Raw genomic sequence first — 19,691 nt, 5'->3', positions numbered from 1 at the left:
GCTGCCCAAACCAAATTAAAATGTAATTGAGAAATGCTTAACAAAATAAATAAAAATGTAATTCAACTTTGATAATGTTAATTTATGGTTTTCTAAGTTAGTATGTGGCCCATAAGCATCCATTTCTATTGAGTTTAACCCTACTGCTCTAGAGCTCCCATTTCTTTTGTATGATTTGAAAACTATTGTTTTTTTTTAATTTCTTCTAGGAATTCTAGTTGATTTTGTGACTAAACTTTTAAAAATCTCCTTTTTTAAAGTCTTTGCTTATTGATGTAAAGTTATTCTTTTCTTCTGGCCTTTTTTGGGCATGTCTGGCTTCATATATATTATAATTACTTATTATTCATATCTTTATTGTTGCTGTCTGTTATTGTTTATTCATTCCTCCTGTCCTGCTTTAATTCCTGAATTTGGACTTTGTGTGTCAGGTTCTGCACACTTGTATAGGGAATGTTTTGAGTGTTTTGAATGGTATTACTTTATTATATCTGGATTCTCACTTTTGTTTTCTCTAATACATACTGTGTTCTTCAAGGATCTTAGTGCTGGCTTAGGTCAAACTTTCAGTAGCTTTAAGCTATCTGATCTAGGATGTAGTCTAATTGCTGCCTCTCGGTTTGGGTTTGGAGCTCTGTAGGCTCCCTCTTCTGGTTCGGGGCTGGGCAATACAACTACAGGCTTGTCCCTTTTTGAACAGTCCTGGTGTCTGTCCACTAGGAGGAAGGATCTGCAGGTTCTGAGCAACAGAACTGAAGGCTCCCCCCAGTTGGTATTCCCTACCCTGAATACAACAAGCCCCAGCCCAGATCTATGGTCTGAATCTTCTGTCTTGCTGTTGAATTCTGTGGGCTTCTTTCTCATCCACAGTCCTCACCCTGCTGGCTTAGTGGCAGACCCCAGCCTGTCTGCCAGCTGAATCCAAGATCCTGGGGTCCAAAGTTTCTAACATAGATGTCGTTCCTACCCAAATCAGCCATACATCTCTGGCCCGATCCTGCTGCTTTCTCCTTCTTCCTGCTCTGTTACTGTCCACAACCCCAGGCCTCTGCACTGGGCCTGGAGACAAGAATACCTGAGTTCATCCAGCCTCAGGCACTTACTACCAGTATGGTCCTGGGAAAGTCACATAACTTCCATCTGTCTCAGGTTCCTCAACCATAAAATGGAGATAACAAAACTAACTACTTTGCAGATTTGTGAGGGTCAAATGAGATGATGACTGTAAAGTCCTTAGTATAGCACCTGGCATGTAATAGGTGCTATAGAAGTGCCAGCTATCACCACCATCGTCATCTGTAATGGTGGGGGTAGCAGGGGTAGCAGTGGTAGCAGTGGTAGCGGTGGTAATAGTAGGAGAAGGAGTAGTAGTAGTAGTGATGGTGGTAGTGGTGGTAGTAGTGGTGGTGGTAGTTCTCATGGTAAATGGCTCTGCAGCAGCCTTGCTGGCTTAAAGCTCCGCAGTTTCTTCAGCACCGCTTAGCCTACTGCTTTCCCCAGATTTCTGTGGGAGTGTTTGTAGAGAGAGTGGGGCTGCACTGCTCCCTCCCATTCTGCCATCTTTGTCAGAATCTGTCTTTATCTCTTGGTGGAAATGATAATGATGGCACCAGGCTGTCAGTTTGTGGTGTCAATCTGTGCCGGCTGGATCATCTTTTGTGTCTTGAGCTTTTCTCTTGTGGAAGTAGAAATCACTCTCCTGATGGCTCAGATCTTGTCCTGAGAATGTGCCCTGGGGATACTTTGGGGTAAGACCTTAGATAGCATCCAGTTCTGCTTTAAGAGATTTTCTGCTGGAGTAGACTTTGGGGTGAGGATTCATGATCTAGAGAGTGTAAGAAAGACCCAGCTCTCCCCTTAGGGTCAACTTGCCTCTAGGATGAATTTTGGCTCTCTGTAAATCCAGATGAGGGGCCTCCTTTTCCAAGAGAGGAAACCTGCTGGGCTTTGGGTAATATCTCCCTTTGATATAACTAACAGCAGCCGGAATTTGAGCCTGTGCTAACTCCGATACCCAGTAACCCATCTTGCTTTAATTAAAGTCAAAAGATATTCTGAGCTAGTTTTTTGGTGAATATTTTCTCTCTTAGTATATAACTGAATTGGGCCATGAGAGAGAAAGCTATTGTGGGCTGGCTTTGATTCCTATTCTCCTCCTTTTCCCACAAACCACCTGATTTCCCCAAAACTACATGCAGATGCATTTTGCAACACCCATTTTGGCCAGGAAGAGAGAGTTGCACAACAACAAAATTCCCCCTTTTTTTTTTCTCTGTCCTCCTTGCAGACTTTAATAAAAGAACTCAAGGCAGGGATGAAATGGGCAGTGCCTGTTCCAAAAGCAGAGGGAGCTCTAGGATCAAGACTGATTCTTCTTCTTCCTGCCTCATGGTCTCCCAGCCCCTCCTTGTGTAGCTCAGGGAATTTGAGAGTTATACACATTGAGTGGGAATGGTAGAAACAAGACACAGGACAGAGAGGCTGGCTGAGAGACAGAAGCAAAGGGAGCTCTAAGCTCCTGGGTTGCCCTCTCTACTTGTCTGCACGTACCTCCCAGGATGCCTACTCGAAGAAGTAAGGGAAATTGATCTACTCTTCCCCACCAGCTCCAAAAGGTAAAAGCCTTAAAAACAAGTAATAGTGATTCAATATGGAGAATACATCCAATATGATGATTTTGGTCAAGGGTGCAGTGTTTAGGCAAAGAATAGGAAGAGGAGCTTTCCTTTCCTTGCCCTTGGACCATTTTGCTTTGGCCAACTCCATGCTTATTCCATCCCACAGTGACCCTTGTTGAAAGGATGAGCTACATTTTGAACAAACTATAGGAAGATCATTACTTTAACTTAAAGGGAAAAGACAAGAAAATTAAAACAAGAACTGAGAGAGAACCCTGTTCTCATTCCTTCTTCCACAATGTCTTTTTGTAATTTTGCCATTTTTGGCCTTCCCTATCTACTTATCCAGCTTGGTTTCCATCTAACATGGGGGACTAAGTTTTTGTTTTTTGTTTGTTTAATGCTATCTTTCCAGGTTGGTTGCCTTCCTCCAAAAGATTAGCCAAGTATGTTGGGGTAAATTTCTAATTATATTTTATTTTAGTCCTGAAGGAATCAACAGTGATGCATACCATTAGAATTCAATAGTTAACTATAATAAAGAGAGATGACCTAAATTGAGAAAGTGAATTAAAGAATCAAGACCAGGGGTAGGCAACATGTTCCAGATGCCTTGTGATTAAGGGACATTTCTTTTTCCAACTTGGGTAGCCATAATGTATGCTGTGAGGACATAAGGGATGAAAAAAGTCACAAGACTGAAATCAGTAATAGAAAAGCTAATTAACAGATGTTACTTAGGAGACAACTATCTTAATTTTAGCAGTCAAGCTGGGAGGAGGAAGAAACAAAAAAGAACATAAGGACAAGTTCTAGAAAGTTAAAAACTGGAAACGATGTGGAAAATGGGTAAAATATGAGTGATCCTACTTGAATGTTGATATGAAAGTGTCATTGAACTCTAGATGACTCTCACTCCTAAAGCAGGTTTGCTCGACAAACACAGCGAAGCTATCCCTTCTCTGAGCTCCAGAGTCCAGAAGTGGAGAGAGCCAGAGCTGAGAGATGTCCAGATTCTCAGGACCTATCAGATCAACAGGCATATGGTAAGTGGTCAAGAAGCCCTAGAGAAAGATGTCTTTCCCAATACTTGGGTCCTTCCTGTCTCCTCTGGGAGCTTATCCCATTGATCATTCTCTCTCATGCTCTGTCTTTTTCCTTCCCTCTCTTCTCTTTCCTTTCTTCTCTCCTTTTTCTGTCCTTCTCTCCCCTCCTTTCTTTGCCTCTTTTCATCTCTTCAGTTTCTGCATATCTTCTCCTTCCTTGAGACCCACAAACACAACCAGGATCCCTCTAACAGTTTAGTTCAATAAGTATGTGTTAAGTAACTACCTCCTACCAGATACTGTATTAGATGCTGGAGCTATGAATGTTTATTCCCTCCTCTCAAGGAGTTTATATTTTACTAGATTCTAGTGAGGTAGGGAAAAATCCTGGATTTGGAGTAAGATGATACGTTCAGCTCTGGTCTATCATTACCATTTATGTGACTGAGCAAATTAATTAACCTTTCTGAGTCTCAATTTCCTTATGTGAAGGACCTTTTACGTTTCTGTTCTGGTTCTCAATCTATGATCCTAGGATCAAAAAAGGATGTGTCACTAGATTGCCCTATTGTATTTTGGTACCCATTTACCATCCTATGACTTCCTACACTGTAGCTCCCTTCTCTTCCCATCACTACTCTATATATGTTGTTTTCCCAATTAGAATGTAAGCTTCTTTAGGATGGGAGCTTTTGTATTTGTATCTCAGTACTTACCATGCAGTACTTGGTACTTACTAAGTGCCCAGTAGATGCTTTTCATTTTACTTGGAGTCAGAAGAATTACCTATGTGACCCTTTATTTTTGGAGGAGGAGTCTGCATTTGTGACTTAGCTGAGCTAGAGGGCTTCTGGTGAGGAAACCCCAGTGATATTGAGTGGTGTCTGTTATGAAAATTATTAATTATAGAGGGGTTTCTGGGGACACTGAGTGGTCAGGTGACTTGTCTAGGGTCACACAGTCTGCATATATCAGACGTAAGACTTGAACTTAGTTCATGTCGCCTCTTAGGCTAGCTCTTTATTCATTATGCCATGCTAATGTTAAGTGACTTTATGCTACTAAAATATATAATTCACCCTGATGGTCCTATATCTTTTCTAGTCACCAAAACCTTCCTTCTCAAATTATCTTCTATCTAGTTATATTTGGATCTAGGATCTAGGCGCAGAAGGTCACAAGATTATAAGAATATAACTGTAAGAGACTGCAGTGACAATCTACTCCATCTCACTCATTTTATAATATTCTTGGGGGCCATGCTATATTTTTCCAGTAGAATTGGCACTTCAAGATTGTCTCCAATAACCTTATTACTACAAGAGAGATTAAGTTAATATGAAATCTGTACTATTCAAACCAGAAGTAACAATACTACAAGAGAAGATTTGTTCCTTGGATTTTTATTTAGCTAAAGGTATTTAGAGCACAGAAAGAGAAAGGGAGGGAGGGAGGGAAGAAAGGAGGCAGGAAGAGAGGGAGGAAAGAAGAACAAAGGGAAAGAGAGGAGGGGGGAAGAAAAAGAGGGAGGAAGAGAGAAAAAGAGTGGGAGAGGAATAGAAGAGAAAAGGACAAGGGAAGAAGAAAAGAAAGAGTGAGTTCTTATGGCAAGGTATAGCCAAACCATTTCCTAGAAATAAAGCTATCACCTCTGGGAGGGAGATCACCACATTCATTAAGGGCAACTGGCAGTAGGAAATCTAAAAAGTGGGAGCTTTATATTAGGCACAGAAATGATAGATTTCCTTACACTTAAAAATATTTATTTATCTGGGCTGAAAATGTAACAAGTTTTCAGCAGTCAACAGATGGTTCAAATCTCTCCTGCTTATCTTGATCTGATCCCTGCAGTTATTAGTGCCCTTCTTGAAATTGCTTTATATTTCCTTTATATATATTTTGTATTGCATTATCTGTGTATGTTTCCATCACCCCCATAGTAAAATGTAAACTCCCTGAAAGCAAGAAATTTTGTAATCTTTTAATCACCAGAGTACAAGCACAATAAATGCCCAACAAATAGTAGAGTATGTATTCCTTAGATGCTTGCTGAAAAAATGACATTTTTCCCCTTCAAAAAAAAAAAGAATATAAGCCATTGGAGGGCAAAGACTATTTTGTTTTCCTACTTATACCTTCAGTGCCTTACCCATAGAGACCCCTTAATTGTTTGCTGAGTACAGGGTCTGAGTTTCACTCTTTTTCTTCCTTTAAGAGAGCCAAATCTTGCTACCAGGCAATAGAAATACTCAGAGATTTGTCATCTATGGGACCTTGACTATGACTTATTTTCTTTGACATTTCCTCCCTTTTAACATGAGGCTGGCTATTCTTATCTTTTCTCTGTTCCCCTGTGACACTACTTAATATGTAGTTATTCTTAAGGAAAATTCATAGTGCCAAACCCTTGGCATCCAGGTCACCCTCTGTGCCTTTTTCTAGGTGTGTTGTCTTGTTTGCAGTCCTGGCATGGGCTGAGGAGACCTCCATGTATGGGGAAATTTTGTCCCCTAACTACCCCCAGGCATACCCCAATAATGTACAGAAGACCTGGAACATCACAGTTCCTGACGGGTATGGCATCCATCTCTACTTCACTCATCTGGACATGGAATTGTCAGCCAACTGCGAGTATGATTCAGTGAAGGTATTATATAGGTACAGAAGGAACGGGACTAGAGGCTTGGAGCTGGGAGGTTGAGGGAGGGATTGTAAAATGGAGGAATTCAGACCTGCTAGCACCTGGTGGGAAAAGGAATGGTTCTTCTTCCGTCTTCCCCTTTATTTCAAGTCCTTATTTTTCAGAACATTTCCTGTTCTTTGGTTCCCTAGTTCTTTACCACTTTCAAATTCTCTTCATAGGTCATGTCAGGAGGCATTGTGGAAGGGGTACTCTGTGGGCAAAAGAGTAGCAAGAACCGCAATTCTCCAGTAGTGAAGGAGTACCAAGTTCCGTATAGCAGCCTCCAAGTGATCTTTGAGTCAGACTTCTCAAATGAAGAACGTTTCACAGGATTTGCTGCTTACTATGTTGCCGTGGGTATGGCCAAATAGCTCCCCATAAGCATCTTGTTAGAATGTTCCAGCTTTAGTGTCTGAATTGGGGAGGAACTAATAACAAGTTCCTGAGTCAGGATTCTGTTCATAATTTTTATAAAGGAAAAGCTTTGGTTAGTTCCATCTCCATTATTGCTATTGGTATGTGACAGTCTTGACTTAGCTTGAGTTGCTGCCTGAGACAGCTTGACATTCAAAAGCACTTGTGGGATTCTAATGAAGAACAAACAACAACAATAATAATAGAAATTTGAATGTATTTTTATATAAGATACTTGCCACTAAGGTATTTGAAGGCAAATAAAAGTATTATTTTATCACACTAATAAATTTGCTAATTGTACTTTCCCACTACAGACTTTGACAGGATGTGTTATCTTTAGTCACATCTCCAGTGGACGATTTTTTCCCTGAGAGATATTTGAGACCTAGAGGCCTCAGACATTGTGAACTCATTCATTCATCCCTGTGCTATGTTAGTGCCTAACCCTGGGAAACTTAAGAGACAGTAGAATCCAGACTGAGGAGCCTGCGATCCCTTCAAATAGTATGTAAAGTAGTTCCACAAAAGCCTTGAAAGCAGAATTAGACCCCAACCCTAATCTTGTAGGTTTTAGTTGAATCTCATTGTCTTATATAGATCTCCATTCCCAGCTTCCATCCTCTTCCTTCCTCTTTTCAGATATAAATGAATGCACAGATTTTATAGATCCCCCTTGTAGTCATTTCTGTAACAACTTCATCGGTGGTTACTTCTGCTCCTGCCCTCCGGAGTACTTTCTCTATGATGACATGAAAAATTGTGGAGGTGAGCCTTTTGTCCATCTGTCCACTCAACAATGAGAGTCAGTGGAATTGTACATCAGCTACAGGAGGGGGTTGGGGAGAGGGAAGGGAAAACATGAATCTTGGAACCATGGGAAAATATTCTAAATTAACTAATTAAATCAAACTTTCAAAAAACAAAACAAAACAAAAAACGATAGTCAGTGGGGCCAAGGACTCCTTGAAGCGGGAGTGAGGAAGTTTGTTGTGCACCAGCTTAACCCGCAGCATCCTTAGACTAGATTTTGATAAATATGTATTCTAATTTCTAAGCAGAAGGGAAATCACTTGTAGGGAAGAAACACCTTAGGGGGAGCAAGGACAAGGTAAGAGTTTAGAATATTAGAGAAGGGAGACAAATGAATGAGAACATTCAAACATAGCCTGGCCCAGGACCTCAAAAGATTCTCTCTACCCTTATGGAAGATTGGCGGGCTGGCAGGGTGGGCAGTAGGAACTTCATTATGCTTTGGCATCTTTAATGAGCATTGTGCCTTTAACTCTTAAAGGATCATCAGGATATTAATGGATATGGATCTGAATTAGGGGCTTGGATTTGTTTTGAATGCGGATCAACTGATAAGAGTAAAATGGGTAGAAGAAGACAAGATTTCCTTTCCTTCTGCTGATTTCTTCCTTTCTTCCTTCTCTCTTTTGAAGTGAATTGCAGTGGGAACATGTTTACTGATCCAACTGGAGAGATTACCAGCCCGAACTATCCCAATTTATACCCTGAGAACTCGCGCTGTGACTACCGGATCTCTTTGGAGAAAGGCTTCCAAGTGGTGGTGACCATTAAGAGAGAAGATTTTGATGTGGAAGCCGGGGACTCAGGAGACTGCCCTGATAGCTTGGTTGTGAGTGATGGATGGCAACCTTGTTTCCCTTCCACTCCCAGTCTCCCTTGAAATCAAGATCTTTCTGTTTCTTTCTTGTAGCTTTTTCTTTCATTTTTTTACATTGTAGCAAATATATTCCCAGTTTTTAACCCTTAGGAGGACTTTTTTTTTTTTTGAAGCCCTTACCTCGTAGGACCACCTGACCCTGGATCTGGGCTCTCTATCCATTGAGTCACCCAGCTGCCCCCCTGTAGCTTCTTCTACATGACAAATAGCATAGGCGCTGTTACACCGTGGCTAGATTATTTATGCCTGCCCATCTGTCTCTTTTCCTTCTTTCCTTTCTGTGCCTCTCCTGACTTATTCTCATTTATTTTTTCATCCCAGTTCACAGCAAGAGGTCAGCAGTTTGGGCCCTATTGTGGCAATGGATTCCCTGGGCAGCAAATGATTGAAAGCAGGGACAATGTTCTTGATATCATCTTCCAGACTGACCAAACAGGGGAAAAAAAGGGCTGGAAACTTCGTTACTATGGAGATCGTGAGTAACCATGGAAGCTGTTCCCATAGATGGTTGCATTCAACTAACATTCCTATGCCAAATAATTGAGGAAATAGATATATAGGCATATAAACACACACACACAAACACACACACACACACACACACACACACACACAAAGAGACAGACAGACTGAGACAGAGAAAGTGAGAGAGAGAGAAAGAAAGAGACAGAGAGTGAAAGTGGGAGACTCAGAGAAAGAGAGAGACAGAGAAAGAGAAGGGTAGAGAGACAGATAGAGAGGAGAGAGAGGGAGAGAGAGAGAGAGAGAGTTAACCTCTTTGGGCCTTAGTTTCATCATCTGTAACTTTGAGAAATATAATAGAACATAGAATAGAATAGAATTACCTTTAGAGGTAATGAGTTGCGAGAAAAGTGCTTCATAATTGTAGATTATAGCTTCTTCGGGCTAATTAATTGCTATAGAAATATGTTATTATGACTATATTATGTACATTATCTATCTAATAAACAAAACAAATAGACCAGAGACATACATCATTTTGAAGACAGATGATTCTTAAACTTTTCATTTGTTCGTGTTTTCTTTTCTGTTGTCATCATTTCCTTCTAAAGCAATGCCGTGTCCTAAAGAATTCACAGCCAACTCTGTTCAGGATCCCGTAAAGGCTAAATATGTGTATAAGGATACTGTGAAAATAACTTGTCTGGAAGGGTTTGAAGTTGTGGAGGTAAGTTGTCTTGAGGGGCCTGTATCTGTCCCCTTCCCTCCATTGAAGGCAATCCTGACCAATTCTTTACCAAGTATTTACTCTCCATGGCTGCTTTGAAAGAAGGCACAGCCATTTCTTTTACAAGCAGGGCAGCCCAAGAATACCTCTTCTGAGTATTTAAGCTCTCCTTTTAAGAAAAACCGAGGTCCCCACCCCCCCCCCCCCCCATTGCTTCTTTATTTGGCATTCCCTTTATTGACTTCAAATTGAAATCAGCTGTGAAGCTATCTCTCTGGGCTGCTTTGTGTTGCTCCTGGCAAAAGTTAAGGCAGGTTCCTCATTGAACACCAGGACTGGACACCCTCAGGTACTTTCGCTTCCTCACGTCCCTCCTCATTAATGGCAGTTCTTGTTATTCTTTAGGGAAGAGTCAGCTCAACGTTCTTCTATTCTACTTGTCAAAATAATGGGCAGTGGAGTAAATCCAACTTAAAATGCAAACGTAGGTAACAGTGGGACATTCTCCAAAATGGACTTGAGGATATAAAAGGACTCTTCCTCAGATCATAATTGGAGATGGCTTGGGTCTTGGGCATCTAAACAGAGACTTAATTGGGTCCTAGGACAGAACTGCCCTCAGGCCAGGTGACACCCAAGGACTGTGGGATTGTTACAAGAATCTCTTTCTACCACCCCAGCACATCAGCATGTCACCAGGGAGAGGGAGAGGCCTCTAATGGGATAATGGTTATTTGAGCTACAAGGTTTTATCCTTCAATAGGGATAGCATAATGAGAACCAGAGAGGACACCCACATGATTGATGAATAGGGAAGGCTCCTCTCAGAGATACTTGAAAACCTCATTGGGCAGTGGAGCCCCTGAGAGAGAGTGAGATACAGTTTCATAACTATTCCTGGGGGATGGCAGTTTTCCTGATAACCCTCATTCTGTCTTTTCCTTGTAGCTGTGGACTGTGGCTCCCCTGAACCCATTAAAAATGGGAATGTAAAAGATGCTGAAAATACCTTATTTGGAGCTGTGATTCAATATACCTGCAACGAACCTTATTATAAAATGAAGAATGAAGGAACTGGTAGGTTTTTCCATTAGGGGAGAAGCAGTAAAAATAAAGAAGCTAAAAGGTAGGTTTTCCTTGAAGTTGAAAGGGCAAAGCAGAGGCACTGAGAATGTGGACAAGGCACTAGGTTTAGGATCAAGAAGACATGGATTTGGGGGCAGCTGGGTAGCTCAGTGGATGGAGAGCCAGGCCCAGACTTGGGAGGTCTTGGGTTAAAATCTGACCTCAGACACTTCCTTGCTCTGTGACCCTGGACAAGTCACTTAACCCCCATTGCCTAGCCCTTACCACTCTTCTGCCTTAGAACCAATATACAGTATTGATCCTAAGAGGGAAGGTAAGGATTTAAAAAAAAGACATGGGTTTAAATTGAGCCTCAGATACTTGCTAGCTATGTGACCCGGGGAAAGTTATTTAATCTTTCTCTGCCTCAGTTTATTTATCTGTAAAATGAGGGGATTAAACTCGTTCTATTAAAAGATTCTTCCCAGCTACAAACCTGATCTTCTGATCCTCTGGGTTCTTGACTATATTACTATTTTCTTCGATGTCTTAGAACATAATTCTCATATAGGAATGGTTGATCAAGTCAAAATAGACATTTCTTACATGAGTACTATGTGCCAGGCTCAGTGCTAAGCCCTAGGAATACAAAACAATACAGTGCCTCTCCTTCTTTCCCTCCTCCAAGATCTGCATCCTGCTGAGGGGATACTGAGCTCTATGGCATTAGGGAAAGATATCCAAGTACTTTCCTGTTCTGAGCCCAGCATCTGTAGAAGGTTGAATGTTTAGCCCCTCCCCTTGCAGGTCCAGATGCTTGTACCCTGATCTTTGTCTTTAAAGTGCCTATGCTAGGGAGCCTGGAGCTCTGAGGAAGAGGTTCACTACTGAAGGGCTTTTGCCTTCCTTATCAATTTCAGGGGAATATCACTGTGCTGCCAATGGGACTTGGGTGAACCAGGAGCTGGGCATGGAGCTGCCTGAGTGTGTAGCAGGTAACTGGGGCCAGCTCTGGAGAGAAACTGTGGTGAGAAGTAAAATGGTGGGTGGAGTGAAGGGGCAAGAATTGAGCCTAAGTACAGCTACCTGAAGAAGCTGCAGTGTCTCCTGGCTCCCTGGATTCCCTTGGGTCCTGTCAGTGACTTCTACAGAGTTTGGGAATATGAACTGGTTGGTGCTACAGTAAATTAACCTCTTGGGAGAAAGCCTTGCAACTTTGGGACCACCAAAGACTGACTACCAGTGGCATGGTGGCTCTGTTAAAATGTGGGAATTCTAGGGTTTCTGGGAACTGATTAAGATTAGATGGGCCTATGGAAATCACAATGGTATGGGCAATGGGCTGGATTTGGAGTCAGAGTGGAAAGAAAGAGTAGAGAATTAACATTTATGTAGCATCTACTATGGGCCAGGCACTGTGCTTTTTGCAGATATTCTCATTTGATCCTCACAAGAACTTTGCCTAGCAGGTGCTATTATTATCTCCATTTTACAGTTGAAGAATGAGAGACCCAGAGAAGTTGAGTGGACTTGGGTTCAAATCCCACTTCTGCATGAATACTATCTTGGGTGACATTGAACAAATGGAACTCACTTCCTTGGTCTCAGTTTCCTCATCTGTACAATGGAGGGTTTGAACTAGAGGGCCTTTGTGGTCCTTCCCAGACCTAAATCTAGATGTCACCTAGTATGGGTAAGTGGTGGATTCAAAATCAAGATTAGAGTTGGTGTAAATTTGGTAAGACTGTCTAGACAGAGGTTCTCAATTTTTTTTTGTGTCGCAGACCAGTGAAGCTTATATTTTTAAATACATAAAATAAAATACTTAGAATTACAAAGGAAACCAATTCTTTTGGAATAGAGATGTAATGGTTGTTTTTTTTTTAAGTTTACCAATGTCAGGCTAAGAACCCCTGGATAAAGACTCAGAGCTAGATTGTAGAGGTACAAAAAATTCATAACTAGGTACTAGATCAGGTGGAGAGACTAATTTTTCCACAGAAAATCTAGGTATGATGAGATTGCTAAGGATAGAACTCTGGACCATAGGTCTGTTATGATTAAAATTTTAGTTTCTAGTAATAAAAATATGTTTTTAGAGGTTTATTTAAGATTAAGAAATAAAGAAAGATGCAAAAATAAGAAAACACGGTTCAAATCTCCATTTTTACAGGTCTTACTGATGCCTCACGGATCTTCTTTAGCATTAAAGACCTGCTAATGTCAAAATCTTTCTTTCTCTGACTCCATGTCTGTGTGTCCAATTCTAGTGCCCAGATCCCTTTTCCTCTACTATCCTGTCTCTAGGTACTTGAAACCACAAAAAGTACATTTTTATTAACAAGGGAAAAGAGAAGTAAACATATCCATGTATAATTCAACAGGGTCAGGTAATTAGTACATGTAAAATAAATATATAGAGGCTCAGACTAAGTAATAACGAAGTTTTTCAGAACAAACTTTAATTAAAGTTGTCCCCAAGGAATTGTAGGATCTAGGAACTTTTCTAGAGTAGAAATGTTGGGCCACAGCTATGGATTCCCTATGTGGCTTCCAGATTCCACAATAAACATTCCCTCCTTTCTTGGACTCAGGGCAAAGGACAGATGAGTCTGGCCAGGCTAGGCAGGGAAGAGTTTAGATGAAGGTCAGCTGATCTAGTGAGTAAAAGGAAAAGGGACTTTATTTCCAAGGGAGCAATGGGGAAGAGACAAACTGATTCCTCTCTCTTCATTGCATCCTCAGCTGAGCTATAGTTTCGGCAAAGGAACCAAGCTCTAGTCAAGGCTGGTCAGGGGATCAAAATGCTTCACATAGAGTTGCTGGAGTGAAGATTCTGGTCGGGAGGCAGCTCCTTTCTCGTTAGCCAGTTGTCAGTGATGGCACTTCATAATACTTTCAATTTGTGTGAAATCCAGCCTGTGAGTCTACCTGAATCAGCAGATTAGATGTAGGGTCTGAGGAGTCTTCTGTAAAGATTGGTAAGAGGATAAGCATGATTAGGCATCAGTTTGAGGCCAGTTTCTTTTTAATAGTCCTCTTCCAACTTGTCTTTCTTTCTTCTCCAGTCTGTGGAGTCCCCCGCCTGGAATTTGCAGGAACCCAGAGGATTTTTGGAGGTGTGCGGGCAGACATTGGCAGTTTCCCCTGGCAAGTGTTCTTTCAGAATCCAAGAGCTGGTGGAGCCCTCATTGATGAACACTGGGTGTTAACTGCTGCCCACGTGGTGGAAGGGAATGACCAACCTACTATGTACATGGGAACCAATGAGGTCCGTCCTTCAGCTCTGAAGGATGCCCAGATGCTCCTTGCTAATGGTGTCTTTATCCATGATGGCTGGGCATCCTTTGGGGAGCTTGACTCAAGGAAGAATTTTGACAATGACATTGCACTGGTGCGCCTAAAAGACCCAGTGAAATTGGGGCCTAATGTTTCCCCCATATGCCTGCCAGGTCGTTCACCCGAGTATGACCCCCAGTTTGGAACCCTGGGAATGATCTCAGGCTGGGGCAAAACAGAGAGACGTTTTAATGCTGCTTTTCTTCAAGGGGCAAAGTTGCCTGTGGCCCCTCTGGAAAAGTGTCGGTCAGTGAAGAATGTCGACTCCAGAGTAGATACCAGCACCTTCACTTTTACTGATAACATGATTTGTGCTGGAGGAGAGAAAGGGAGTGATAGTTGTGAAGGGGACAGTGGAGGAGCCTTTGCTATCCAGGACCCCATTGAGAAGAACCCCAAATTCTATGTGGCTGGCCTGGTGTCGTGGGGTCCCAAATGTGGTACTTATGGGATCTACACTAAAGTCAAGAACTACATTTCCTGGATTGAGAAGACCATGCAGGAAAATAGGATCTCTGATGAGGATTAATCCATTCTTGTATCACCCACTTCTCTTTGGATTGGCATGACCAAACCATGATCCTCCCTCACGATATGCCTAATGTTCATTATAACTGTGGGGAGTGAGAGATTGGAATGTTTGTGGAGAGGGTGAATCCTGAGGTTGACTCTGAAATATCTGTCAGAATATATTGGTCTGTCATAACGACACTTGGTTGGTGATATTCAACCATATATTCCATTATGGCCACTCTTATCTTTGGAGTCCTCTTTTTATTAGTTTATGTCATTCCTTTGACTATTACATAATCCTACAAGAATGAAGAATATCCCAGAAAGGACTCTCTTGCCCCAAGTCTTGAGGTTTGCTGGTTGTTATAACTCAGGAATGGTGACTGATGGAGGTACCATTTTCCTCCCCTCCATACCTTCTCCCTCCACTCACAGTTATATTTAATAAATCATTCTTAATATCCAATAATCAGCCACAATAAAATGTGATTCCACCTCAACTCAAGTGTTTCCCTCATTCTTTCACAAAAATTCAGAATGAGGATTACAGAATCCCAATGGAGGAGAAGGAAAGGGGAAATAATTGGCAGGAAGTCAATCATGCCTGTTTACTCCTTTTCAAAAATTTATTACCTCCTATTTTGGAACTGGCACTAAGTGGGGCAGCTGGGTAGCTCAGTGGATTGAGAGCCAGTCCCAGAGTTGGGAGGTCCTGGGTTCAAATCTGACCTCAGACACTTCCTAGCTGTGTGACCCTGGGCAAGTCACTTAACCCCCACTGCCTAGCCTTTATCACTCTTCTTTCTTGGAACCAGTGCACAGTATTGATTCTAAGACCAAAGGTAAGAGTTAAAAAAAAAAAGAATCAGTACTAAGTGTCAATTCCAAGAGAAAAGAAGGGTAAGGACTAGATATTTGGGATTAAGGGATTTATGACTCAAGGTTCTCAAGGTTCACAGTTGTGTGCAACCCTTGTTTATCCACCTTGCTTCCTCTTAAAGGAATTTTAGTCACTACTCAACAATATTGTTCTTTGAGATCACACTTTGCTGAGTATTGTACTAAATGATGTTGGTAGAGAAGGGGGGAAGAAGCTAATAGAATATGCACCTTCTCCAAAATTTGATTGAGTAATTAAGGAGTGATCCCAAATCAGGATCCAAAGTTTCTGTTTTAAATGTGAACCTGGGGTTTAAAAAAAATATTTTAAATGTTTTCTTGGAAGCCCATGGGGACCTTTAGTGGGCAGCATGGAAAATGATGCTGGATGAAAAAGATGAATGCTGGAACTGGAGGTATGATAAAGAGAATGTGGATCCATATTGGGTGATGTGTGCATATGGGAGTCAGAATATGACTGAGCCAATGATGCCATCATGAAGCTATAAAGGACTGAGAGGGTTTTGTTTTTTTGGGGGGAAAAATTATTTCAGGAAAAAAAAGTGTCTGGAAGTCAGCGTTCAGAGTGTGGGAGCTGTAGGAAGTTTTTTTTTTCTGATTCATGTTTTTATTATTGAACAGGCTTACTTTTTTGAGCAGTTTCCATTTTTGTCAATTTTGTTTTTATTTAATATTTAAATGCAGCTGCAATCTCAATGATGTGGATCCTCTTTCTAGTGATACAAATGGCAACCTATCCCTGCCTTCTAATTCTATGTCCCTTTTGCCATACCCTACCATAAAACTCCCATAGCACAGCCACCCAATGATTTGGGAGCCCTCCCCTACTTCTTTAGACAGCCCTGAAACATGTGCACACTCAGGTGGCTATCCTTTCCTTGCTCCCCAGATCACTTGATTGTACTCCTCTCTTTTCTAATCAATTGCCATTAAAAAAAATTATTCTTGATTAGTCATGTATTGCCACCACTCACACTCACAATATACCCCTTATTGTCTTTTGAGTGATCATCAATATTAATTCTTTAGAGACTGGGACATTCCATGATTTTTTGCCATTAAGCAATGCTAACATGGATATTAATCATCAAAGGGCTAATGAATAGAGTTACCTCTAACATTGTCATCTTTTAAGGAGTTTTGACATATGAATGGGACACACTTTGGGAGGTCTTCAGATGGCATTTTGCTCTACCAAATCAAGTGTTTTATTATGTTCAACAAACAATGAACACAGTAGGACCTTGCATTTTCTCCACCTTTTGGTCCACTGTGTGATTATAAATAGGTGTTCTCCTCTAGAACTCTGTTTGGAAAAGCCTTTCTCAGACTTTTATCAAGGATACCCTGATATGTGTTTAGGTTATTCTACTATAATATTTTCAGAATTGGGAAGGTAGGCATATAAGGCAGTAGTTGTGAATGGTTTTTTTGGTCAAATTTTTTTGGTAATAATAAAGCCAAGTTTTTCTTTAAAAAGTTTTCTCAATGACTTTTCTTAAATGCCCGAATCGTTTCCCAATATCTCTTACTCCTTATAAAATCCTCCCTTGTCCCAAAGTAAGGTAAGGAAAACCAAGTGGTAGAAAAACCACATCTGACAGTATGTGCCACATCAGGCACCTGTAATCCCCACCACTTTGTAAGGATGATGGCTAGAATTTATGTGATAGTTTAAGATTCGCTTTCTATCATATCATTTGATCCTCTCAATTACTCCATGTGATAGATGCTATTAAACTCAAATGTCAGATGGGGAAGCTGAGGTTGACAAGACACGTATGACTTCTCCAGGGGCAGACAGCTAGTGTCTTTTTGGACTCGGGTCTTGATGATTCCAGGCCTAGCACTCTCACCCCTCATGTCACCTAGCTATGACTTTATTGGTGGAAGGGATGTGTGTGTTATTATTTGTCCACAGAAATCATGATATTGATTATTGCCTTTGCAAGGTAAGGCAAAGCAAGAAGCATTTATTAAGCATTTACTATGAGTTACTCATCATTCTAAACACTGGAGATACAAATGTGATGAAGCTTGCTTGGATGTGCCTACCTTGAGCAATCACTATTGTAAACCTTAAAATTTCTTAGACTTATAAATGTTGGAAATTTCACCATTGGGAAATTTCATACTTGAAAAATTTCCTATTGATAGTGGGAACTCTATTGGAATGTGAACCCCATTGGCATGGGAGGTTCCTCCTCCTCCCTTCTTAAGATTACTTTAGGACAGAAACCTTTTGCTGAACAATGGAAAGGGCTTTGACCTATGCTTAAGCATAGAACAGGAATTTCTTTGAGTCATGATTGATTTTAGAATGGATACAATAGAGATACTTGGAATGACAGAACCAGGTCTTGGAAAATACAATCTCCACCCCACTCAGTCCTAACAGGATTTAGGAAGGGCTGCAGCAAAGGATCAAGATTTAATTATTTGAGAATATGACCTTCAACAGACATGTGCAAAGCCACAGACCTCTGGGCAGTCCTGGGTTAAGCTAGAGCCACCATTGGCACAGGGAAGACATGGACAGTGATTGGTAGATGTGAGAACTGAGGGGAGGGAACTTGGATGGTTTCCTTAAAGATAGAGGGGTCTGAGGACTGAGGGGTGGTTGGTTGGGGAGGTTTTGCGACTGAGGAGGTTGCTCTGTGGGAGGACCAGGAGAGAAACCTGGCTCTGAAGGAGGAGAATTCTCTGGAAACATTTCTTGAAAGGAGGCTCTCTTGAAGGTGGAGCCTGAGGTTGGCATGAGAAGCCTTACCTAGAGAGATCTTGGGTGAGTGATAAAACCAACTGACTGATTTATTCATTCTTATTCCTTTCTTACTTTCTCTCTTTTTCTATTGATTAATCAGTGTATTATAAATTAAATTTCTCTATAAAACCCAGTTGGCTTGGGCATATTCATAAATTGGAAATATATTCCCTGACAACCATCTTATATTTATATAAAACCAAGACACAGTAGAAAACATATTTCAGTGGTCATAATTGATATATATATTTCCCTTGCTCCCAAACATTTTAATTATCACACTATCAATAAACATTTATAAATACCTACTATGTATCAGGCACTGAACTAAGCTTGGGGATACAAAAAAAAGACAAAAGATAGTCCCTGGGAGGGGCAACTCTGTGGCTCAGTGGTTGGAGAGCCAGACCTAGAGACAGGAGGTCCAGGGTTCAAATCTGACCTTGAATACCTCCTAGCTGTGTGACCCTGGCAAGTCACTTAACTTCCATTGACTAGCTCTTACTGCTCTTCTACTTTGGAACCAATATACAATATCAATTCTAAGACAGAAGTTTCAAAAAAAATGATGGTCCCCACCCTTAAGGAGTTTACAATCTAATGGAGGAGACAATATGCAAACATATATATCTATATCTATCTATATATATATATATACACAAAGCAAGTTATATACAGGATAAATAGGAAATAATTAAAAAGGACAAGGTACTGGGATTAAAAAGGGTTGGAGAAGGCTTCCTTTACAAGGTGCGATTTTAGCTGGAACTTAAAGCAAATAAAGCAAGTCAGTAGTCAGAGAAGAAGAGGGAGAATATTCCAGGCATGGGAGATAGCCAGAGAAAATCACGGAGCCAAGGCATGAGGTGTCTTGTTTGTAGAGGAGCCAGTGGTGCTGGATTGAAGAGTACCCACTGGGTAGTAAACTGTAAGAAGACTGGAAAGGTAGGAAGGGGCTGGATTATTAAGGACTTTGAATGCTGAACAGAGCATTTTTGTATTTGTTCCAGGAGGCAATGGGAAGCCATTGGAGTATGTGTGTGAGGAAGTGGGGAGGTGGGTAATGACATGATCTGACCTAAGTTTCAGAAAATCACTTTATGGACTTGAATGGAGAAAGGATTGGAGTGGGGAGAGACTTGAGACAACCAGATTTGTCAGAAGGCTATTTGGATAATCCAGACATGAGGTAATGAGGGCCTGCCCTAGAATGGTTGTAGTGTCCCAGGAAGGAAGAGGACATTTCTGAGAGATATTCAGAGGTGGAATTGGCCCGCTTTGGCAATAGTGTAAATATGGAGGGGCAGGGGTGAGAGATAATGAGGAATCCATGATGACTCTCACATTGTAAGCCCGATGGCCTCCGAAGATGGTGGTGTCCTTTATAGTAACAAGAAAGGTAGTAGTGGGAGTGGGTTTAGGAGGAAAGACAATAATTTTGAACACAGAGGCACATGAGAGGTAGTTCCC

General features: G+C 41.2%; 1 protein-coding gene across 2 annotated transcripts; it reads left to right on the top strand.

Annotated features, from left to right (window-relative positions):
• The first annotated feature begins 2,315 nt into the window (after positions 1-2,315).
• On the top strand, positions 2,316-15,057 carry C1S (complement C1s). Of its 2 annotated transcripts, none has more exons than XM_007503683.3 (12): positions 2,316-2,615; positions 3,546-3,664; positions 6,107-6,311; positions 6,527-6,704; positions 7,404-7,529; positions 8,207-8,403; positions 8,773-8,926; positions 9,525-9,640; positions 10,046-10,124; positions 10,589-10,717; positions 11,626-11,700; positions 13,774-15,057. In XM_007503683.3, exons 2-12 carry the CDS (start codon positions 3,624-3,626, stop codon positions 14,571-14,573), a joined length of 2,100 nt encoding a protein of 699 aa, XP_007503745.2. In that variant the 5' UTR covers positions 2,316-2,615; positions 3,546-3,623; the 3' UTR covers positions 14,574-15,057. The 2 variants fall into 2 exon arrangements, with proteins under 2 accessions (XP_007503745.2, XP_001370529.3); XM_001370492.5 differs by having other exon boundaries at positions 3,543-3,664.
• Positions 15,058-19,691: the final 4,634 nt, after the last annotated feature.

This window comes from Monodelphis domestica, chromosome 5, assembly GCF_027887165.1.
Source record: "Monodelphis domestica isolate mMonDom1 chromosome 5, mMonDom1.pri, whole genome shotgun sequence".
Taxonomy (NCBI): domain Eukaryota; kingdom Metazoa; phylum Chordata; class Mammalia; order Didelphimorphia; family Didelphidae; genus Monodelphis; species Monodelphis domestica.
This window is presented reverse-complemented; position numbering and strand designations above follow the sequence as displayed.